General features: G+C 38.1%; 1 protein-coding gene across 1 annotated transcript in view; it reads right to left on the reverse strand.

The window, feature by feature from the left end:
* The window catches only part of RIPK1 (receptor interacting serine/threonine kinase 1), a 37972-nt gene extending 30408 nt beyond the window's left edge, over window positions 1-7564 (reverse strand). Inside the window, exons 1-2 of the mRNA XM_044668209.1 lie at window positions 7525-7564; window positions 4560-4777 (exon numbers count right to left, since the gene is read on the reverse strand). Coding sequence (XP_044524144.1) covers window positions 4560-4768 — 209 coding nt within the window. The 5' untranslated portion in view covers window positions 4769-4777; window positions 7525-7564. The remainder of the gene's footprint in view (window positions 1-4559; window positions 4778-7524) is intronic.
* Window positions 7565-9485: the final 1921 nt, after the last annotated feature.

Raw genomic sequence — 9485 nt, forward strand, 5'->3', positions numbered from 1 at the left:
AGTCTCTTAATCTTTCTCGGACCGTTTCCTCATTTATAAAACATATGTTGTGAGTGTCAAATTACACATATAGATACATATGATTATGATTATACATAGCATATTTTGTATAAGTATACATATTATACATAAGTATACATCTATAAAACATTGTAAGCCTTAAAGTACTATATGAAAGCTAGCTATTATTATCATATGACTCCCCTCACAATATATACCAGTATGAAGTGAGCAATGATCAGCAATCAGCAAACAGCTCTTTTTCTTAGTTTCTGTTTCGAAAGGAGAATATCTAGGGCAGAAAGAACTACTGCTCAATCTATCACTTTCTTCCTTTTATTAGCTTTTTAACAGTATCTGTAAGTTTAGAATTTTTAGTAGATTCTATGGACACCATTTCTTCCCCCCTCATTCCCCCCCACCCCCGGACATAAAGATTTCTTAGAGAAAGTAACTATGTAGGAAAAGATATACAAGCTCAATTCACCAGATAGATTATTTTTGGAAACCTCTTTCCACATGATTCAAAGGCTTTCTCTATTATTCTTTGCATCATAGGGGAAATCAAGTTACAATTACACTACAGATAATCTTGCAGTCTGTAACACAGATTGAAAGAACTATAGTTGTTGTAACTATTTCAAAATGCATGTATTTTCTAATAGCACTAGTCACAGAATTTTTGAAGTAGAAGAGTCTTATAGGATTATCTTGTCTATTCTTCCCCCCCCAAAGCAAAGATTTAATCTATGAGATCTGTGACAGATGGCTTCCTAGCCTGAACACTTCTGATAAGAACTTATTACCTTAGAAGGCAGTTCACTGCACTTTGTGGAAACTCCATTCTTTAGAAAGTTTTCCTTCTACTGAGCTGAAATCTTCCTCCCTTCTGTCTACTGGTCTAATAAAGTGTTATTTCCCTATTTTTTTATTCTCACAGTAACCTGCAGCCTCACCACTCTCAATCAACCCTGTGCTGGCTGTATTCTCTTTTCTTCCCAATAATGACTCTTTAGTGAACTAGCTCAACTGTTCCATTTTTCTATATTCTTGAATATCTTGCTCCCTAGTCTTACCATTCAGTACTCACGTGTGACTAGATCCTAACTCCAATCACCCACTTCCTTTCTATTCATGTGCTACTAAACAGAGAAATAGAGAAAATCTTGAAAATTGTGTAGATCTCCTACAAATTTTCTTTTATCTAATTTCAACTGGAGATCACTGGCAGCAAGACAATTTTTAAACTCCTCCTTAATCGATTCCCTATCACTCTCCACAACTAAGTGATGCAAACCCCCCCCCCCCCCCAAGCACATCAAGTTCAACATAGCCCATGACATTATTCGTTTCTTTTTTGCTTAAATCTACCCCTCTCCAAACTTCTCTATGTTAAAGGTATCACTATAGTTCTAGTCATTCCTATTTATAACCTTGATCATTTACTCTCACTCAATCCCTTACATAATCACTTGCTAAGTCTGATCAATTCTTTCTCCACATCTTTAGTATTTGTGCCATCTACTAACATGGCCATCTAATTTAAAGTTTTTAGTATTATCTCTACCCCACAACCTCTTAAGTGGGATGACTGATTTCTGTCACCTCTCTGACACAGCCAACAAAACAATCTTCCTCAAGCATAGGTCACACATTACTCTTCTGCTCAAGGTCCGCCAATGGCACCCTTCAATAAGATATAAACCCCCTTTAGCTGAGAATTGAGAATTCCTCATAATCTAACTCCAGTTTCCTCTCCAGGCTTAGTTAATGTTACTCCTTTTTGTGCATTTTATATTTTAGTCAAACTGGCCTACTTATAGTTCCTCAAATTCAATACCTTATTTTTCATTTCTGTAGCATTGAAGAGGTTCATTTCTAAATTCTGGAATGCAGCTCTTTCTCATCACTGACTCTTAGAAATCTTGGCCTCAGGGCAGGTAGACGGCTCAGTGAATAGAAAGCCAGGTCTGGAGGCAGGAGGTGTTGGGTTCAAATCTGGACTCAAGATACTTCCTAGCTGTGTGGCCCTAAGCAAGTCATTTGATCCCCACTCTAGCCCTTACCACTCTTCTGCTTTGGAACTGATACTCAATATCAATTCTTAGCTAGAAGAGAAGGGTTTAAAAAAATTATTCCTGGACTTCTTTGATCATAAATTCACATATCTAGTTCCATATTTTATATTTATAGTAGAATGTAAGATTCTTGAGAGCAGGAATGATTTTTAATTTTGTCTTTGTATTTGCAATGCCACGAGCAATTGTTGTGTTATTTTCAGTCCTGTTTGACTCTTCATGACCCCATTTGGGATTTTCTGGCAAAAATAATAGAGTAATTTGCCCTTTCCCTCTCCAGTTCATTTTATAGATGAGAAATCTGAGGCAAACAGGGTTAAGTGACTTGCCCAGGGTCACATAGCTAGTACATATCTGAGGCCAAGGATAAACTCAGGTCTTCCTAACTCCTGTGCCATTAGCTGCTCCTCCTTGCACAAAGTAGGTGCTTAATAAGTGTTTTTCTCTGTCTTCAAGCATCCCACAGTGTTTCCCATGTCTACTCTCTTGGTTAAGAACTTTCCTTTATACCTCACCCAAAAAATGAAGTCATTCATCTCATGGTCTTTCTCTCCTTCTCATCTCACATCTTCCTACCATTCCCACCCCCAACCCTTCTTCACTCAAGTCTTTAATGAAGAAGCTGCCCTTTTCCTTGCCAGGCCAATCCTTCCAAATAGGCCCTTGATCCTATTCTCTTCTGTCTTCTTTGAATATGATATTCTTTTTTTTTTTAAACCCTTGTACTTTGGTGTATTGTCTTATAGGTGGAAGAGTGGTAAGGGTGGGCAATGGGGGTCAAGTGACTTGCCCAGGGTCACACAGCTGGGAAGTGGCTGAGGCCGGGTTCGAACCTAGGACCTCCTGTCTCTAGGCCTGACTCTCACTCCACTGAGCTACCCAGCTGCCCCTTCTGTCTTCTTTGGTAGATTGTCCCAACCATCATCCTCTCTCTGGTTTTCAAGCATACTAGATACTGGCTCCTTCCCTTCTAACTACAAACACCACTTTGGTCCTTAAAAAAAATTAACAAAAATGCCCCAAACCCTCTTACTTAATCCTGTTGCTTTCTCTCCTGTCATTCTTTCCTAAACTCTCTGCAGTCCAGCTTTTGACCTCATCATTCAACAGAAACTGCTCTCTTTTCCATTTATTTTTACCTTCTTTTCCCCAGTGAGGTATAGCCAGTAATTGTATAGTGTTTTAAACTTTTCAAAACACATTTGCAAATGTTTGAACTTTAAAACACGTATAAAGTAGGTAGCACGTGTATAATAATAACCTTCTAATATATAACATAATAATCTAACATATATAACTCATTTTATAGGTGAGTAACCTAAGGCTATATGACTCTAACAAGGTCACACATACTAGAAAGTGAAAGAATCGGACCTAAAACCCAAATCTCCTGACCCTAGGCTATACTCTTTCCCACTATGCCATTCTGTTTCTTTAGGTTCCTCCTTTAACATTGTCACAATTTCAAAATGCTGGCTCTTTTGAGCAAAAGTTCTTCCATTAGAATTCTAAGTGAAATGAATTAATAATGAATACATGTCAGACCCTGACAATCCAGAATTGATGGACTGATATCTCTTTAATATCTGCACCTTAAATGACAAATTTTTATTAGTCCTTAGATCAGGGGTCGGCAACCTTTTTGGCCATGAAAGCCATAAATGCCACATTTTTTAAAATGTAATTTTGTGAGAGCCGTATGGTGCTCACAGTGCGCTCCTGTAACAGCGCCTGAAAAAAAATTGACTTTATGGCTCCTGCAGAAGGAGCCATATCTGGCCCTCAAAAGAGCCAGATATGGCTCGAGAGCCATATGTTGCTGACCCCTGCCTTAGATGATGGATTCCTCTATCTAATCCAATCTAACAATCCACTAGTCAGTACATAAGCATTTAATAAACACTCACTGGATAGGGTTGTCAGGAAGTCCTGGGTTGAAATCTGGCCTCAGACCCTTCCTAGCTGTGTGACCCTGGGCAAGACACTTCACCCCAGTTGCCTAGCCCTTTTTGCTCTTCTGCTTTGGAATTGATACTCATTTGGAATTGATATTCATTCTAAAACAGAAGGTAAGGGTTAAAAAAAACCAACAACACTTTTTATATGCCAGCCACTGCACTAAGTGCTAGGGATACAAAGAAAAAGCTGTAAAGGCCCCAATATCTATGAGCCATCTAGTGGTTGGGCTCTTGTTTAGATAGATGAGCCTCCCTGGGAGCAATTAAATGTGTGGCTTTATTTTCACTGTCCAGACAAATAAGGAAATCTAACATCTAGGTGTAAAGTAGACTAGAATATGTCTTACATCCTTGTTATATGGATAAGTATATATATGTATATATATATATATAGTTTCTATATCATCCAATAAACTCTAAAGTTAGATGAACGGAGTGTGATACTTTTTTCTCTTTTCCTTAAAACCCTGATTTGACTAGCATACTTTTTCTGTTTTCTCTGTATCTTATCATGCCAACTTACTCAGTGCGTTTGGGACCGGTGTATACATTTTTCAAGATCACAAGCCCATGGTTTCTATGAAAACACAAGGACACCATTCCAAACCCTCCACTGTCTATCTGCTCCTTCTCTAACAAGTCGTCGGTTTTCATCTCCATGTCATCCAAAGACATGTCTGTTTCTTGTTTAGATGTACAGTCCTCTGGAAAAGGCAGTTCTTTTTCTACCATAATCCTGGCCTGCAAAGAAAACAGAGAACCACTATGTTTACAACAGTAATATTTAATAAGCATTTTCAAGTGTGCATATTGTGATCCATACTGTTTTGAACCATGGGAGACTCTAATTTCATTCTTTATGCATAAGATGACTGTGGGAAACTCCATCAAGTGTTTCAGACTAAGGAAAGTCAAATCTTCCTAGATGAGGAACTTAAAAGAGTGTTCCAAAAGGGTTCTGATTTGTTCAAGTCTCTCTTACATCTGTAAAAAGGAGGAAGTCAATAGGTTTCCCAGAATAATCATAAGCTGACAGGAAGCTGGAGAGATTGTCTGGTCTCCATTAGAAGTAGTTTACAAGTTTGGACCCACAGCGATCAAGTTCTAGTCACAGATCAAAAGTTATATATTGGATGGGCTGTACTTACTTAAAGAGCTATATGAATGCTAGCTATTATTTCTCCTCCCTGCTCCTTATCAAGAGAGGTTAAGGAAACATAAATATTTTCATGTAAAACATTCCAAGTTTGTTCTTTCCAGAGAGGTTTTTGTATGAATAAACAAAGAGGAAAGAAATGAAGACCAATTGCTTTTAGGCCTATATATTTCAGATTGTGCTCATATGAACTTATCCTTATTTTCAATGTGGGTAATAAAAATAATGGTAACAACAAAAATAACTGATATTTAAATAGAATTTTAAATTTTGTAAAAACTTTTTACTTATACTATCTCATTTGTTCCTCACAACAGCCCAGTGAGGTAGGTGGTATTATTATCCCCATTTCACAGATGAAATAACTGAAGCTCAGAAATATTATGTAGTTTTCCAGTATCATTCAACAAGTAAGGCAGAATTTGAAAACCCTGGGCCTGAGTATCAACCCAGGTCTTCCTGATTCTGAGTATAACCCTCTAGTACTAGGAAGAAACAATGAAAGCCACTACAAAAACGTAAGACTAAGATTTTTTTTTAAAAGAAGGAAGTTTCTCAGTTCTCGTGCTACAAAAATTCTTATATCCAACTCAAGTCTTCCATTCTGTGGCTTAAGTCAATTTCCTCTTAGCCTATTCCGTTCTCAATACAGGTAGAAAAGAATTGGTGACTATCTTTATAATAATTATTCACATATTTAAGACTACACTTTTTTTGTATTCAGTTCTAACAACTTATAGAAGCTTTTTGGTATGCTTTTAAAAATCATTTAGCATCATAGGGAAAAAGACTTGTATATTTATAGTTGTGCTCTTTGTGGTAGCAAAAAACTGGAAAATGAGGGGATGCCCTTCAATTGGGGAATGGCTAAACAAATTGTGGTATATGCTGGTGATGGAATACTATTGTACTCAAAGGAATAATAAACTGGAGGAATTCCATGTGAACTGGAATGACCTCCAAGAACTGATTCAGAGTGAAAGGAGTAGATCCAGGAGAACATTATACACAGAGACTGATACACTGTGGTAAAATCGAATGTAATGGACTTCTCTACTAGCAGCAATGCAATGACCCAGGACAATTCTGAGGGATTTATGGAAAAGAATGCTACCCACATTCAGAGGAAGAACTACAGGAGTGGAAACACAGAAGAAAAACAATTGCTTGAACACATGGGTTGTTGTGGACATGATTGAGGATGTAGGCTTGAAATGACCATACCAATGCAACTATCAATAATATGGAAATAGGTCTTGATCAATGACACATGTTAAAACCAGTGGAAATGCACATTGGCTATGGTGGGGGGGGGGCAGGTTTGAGGGGGTGAAGGGGAAAGTAAGAACATGAATCATGTAACCATTGAAAATTTTTCTAAAAAATAAAGTAAAAAATAAAATAAAAATCATTTAGATTTACACTCTGGACTCTCTTCATTGTCTCCATATCTAAAAATAAAAAAGGCTGCTAAGTGCTTTACAAATATTATCTCATTTAACACATGGATGGCACATAGTAGGAGCTACATAAATACATATTCCCTACCCCCACCTCAGAGGCCACTTTAATCTAACCCATGTCTTAATAAGAATCTCTTCTATCATACAATATCCTAAACCAGTGGCCATCCAATTTTTGCCTATATTGAAGGGGAACTCACTACTTCCCGTGGCAACTGAATCTAGTTTTGAATATATTTAAAAGTTAGGAAGTTTTTCCTTAAATCACTCCTAAATCTTCCTTTCTATAATTTTCATCCATAGATCTTAATTCTGCCTTCTAGAACCAAGAATAAGCCCCTCTTCCACATGATAATTCTTCCAGTTCATAAGGCCTGTTTTCACGGCCCCCTTAATTCTTCTCTTTTCCAGGTTCAACATGCCCATTTCCTTCTATGGATGCTCAAGCCCACAATCTCAGTGTTCTGTACCATCTTAGTTGCCCTTCTTTAGACAGTCTCCAATTTTTCAATGTTTTCATTCAGTCATTTTCAGTTGTGTCTGATGTGACCCCATTTGGGGTTTTCTTGGCAAAGACACTAGAGTGATTTGCCATTTTCTTTTTCTCTAGATCATTTTACAGGAAATGTGAAGAATGTGAAGAAACTGAGGCAAACAGGATTAAATGACTTGCCCAGGGTCCCACAGGTAGTATCTGGGACCAGATTTGAATTTAGGACTGATTGCAGTCCTTTTGTTTTACTTACTGTGCCACCTAGGTTCCCAAGACTATCCAAATTCTCCCTAAAATGAGCCTCCCTCCCACATCTGAACACAGTACTCCCAAAACTTTAGTCTAAGGATAACAGCAGATCATCTGATGTACTTACATTCCAAACTTTTGTTTGTTTAAATCAGCTAAGCCAAAGCTTTCTTTTTTTGTACCGCCAGATCTGTGAATGAGAATAACAATACAAATGGTTTCTGGATCATTTCTTGGTGCTTTTGCTTAATTTACTCTGAAAGTCATAGAAACCTGAAATCTTTTAGAAACAGATTCATTAAGGAATTACCAGGGTCACTTTTGAATGTTAAGTTTTTGGAAGGCAGAGACTGTTTCTTTCATTATTTTTTTTTTTTATTCCTAGCACTTGCCATAGTGCTTAATAAATAAGAGTTAATAAATGATAGGAGCTGAATATATTCTTCTTAGATCAAACTGAATTAAAATCTAATAGATCACCTCTGTATAAGGACATGACTAATTCGTATCTTCACTAAGGTCCTTTCTCTCCTTGGAATAATATTTCTTTCTAAAGAAACCCATAGCAGAAGACACAAGATGATAATCAGGAAAGAGAGATTGTGCTAGAGAACTGAGCAGTAAAAAGCAAGGGATCCCCTCCAGCCTTGGAAATGCTATCCCACTTCTTTCTATTCATGAAAAAAGAGGGAAAGAAAAAGAAGAAAAAATAAAAATAGAGGAAGAGGTGAGAAACATGTTTTCAAAGGTTATTTGAAAAAAGGGAAACTGGTACTTTATTGATTGAAAGACCTTACTCACCTTGCTACTGCCTTATTGCTCTAGAATCCTGGAGCCTACTCACATTCTATCATTAGGTTTGAGTTGTAAACATCCCTAGGTAAGGGCCAACTACCACCACCCTTGTCTGTGTGGGTGAGAAGGTCAGAACTATTAAGGCCTTCTCCCACCAACTCTACATGTTGGCCTAGGCCCACTTGTCTGGAGGCTTCTGCTTTAGAAGGGACCCAGTCACAGAGAACTCCCCTCTTTAAGCCCAGGAATCTGGTTCCTATTCCACTAAATAAATATATAAATTATTATAATATAAATTGTACCCTGATATCAGAGGTAGGAGAAACAGGGGCAGAATAATGCAGGGGTTCCCCATACCACAGACCCACTCCCTCTCAGAATAGTATCTAGTCAGAAATCAAAGTCTCTTTAATTTTGTAACTTCCAAAAGTCTGCCATCATTTTGTTCCCTTTGGGTCTAAGTTCCAACCCTGAGGAAGAAGGCCTATCTTTCATTCAATCTTCTTCTCAGTGTTTGTCCAGGCTCCAGAGGCTTTACTCTATCGCCCTCAACTCTGTCTGAGTCATATTAGAAACAGAAGTTCCTTCTCTAGGCAGAAAGCTCCCTTCCTAGGCCTGTCTCTGTCTCCCCTCCTAAACTAACTCTCCTTCCAGTAGCCATCGTCACTTTCTGCCCTTCCACTTCTGTGTGTGCTGGCCGGAGATGGATGGATTCTCTCACTTCAGCACATGGGAGGTGGAAGGTCTTTTCTTCCCTTGGGCCCCTGACTCTACCTCCATCCCAACTGTGCCATGCAGGGGCTAAAAGAGCTTACTACCATCTTAACCTATTAGAAGCTGGTTCCATTCCTTGCTTATTCCCAAGTTTGGTCAGAGGAGGAAGGGTTTTTCATTCTCCCTTAATCCCTTCCCTGTCTCTTTACTTGACCAAGGTCTAAAAATTCTACTCTACTTTTGCTCTGGGCTGGCTAGGGACTAATGGCTTTTTTCTCCCTTAGCCCCATCCACTTGTACCTGGCCAACATCCATTCCTTCTCTCAGCTCAGTCCTGCCTCTTATAGCAGAAGGAGGGCTCATGGTTCCTTTAGTCCTGCAAATCTCTTGGGCCCTACTAGTACCTGCACAGGGCCTAACAGCCTCTCTCTCCTTTGGCTCCTTCTAAATAAGCCCTCTTCCTTCTTTGCCATGGTAAGATGTCTTTCTTTATTTCAATCCCATCAACAGAAAGCCTCAGATATTATATTATATTATATTATATTATATTATATTATATTATATTATATTATATTATAT

Source organism: Gracilinanus agilis, chromosome 1, assembly GCF_016433145.1.
Source record: "Gracilinanus agilis isolate LMUSP501 chromosome 1, AgileGrace, whole genome shotgun sequence".
NCBI classification, from domain to species: domain Eukaryota; kingdom Metazoa; phylum Chordata; class Mammalia; order Didelphimorphia; family Didelphidae; genus Gracilinanus; species Gracilinanus agilis.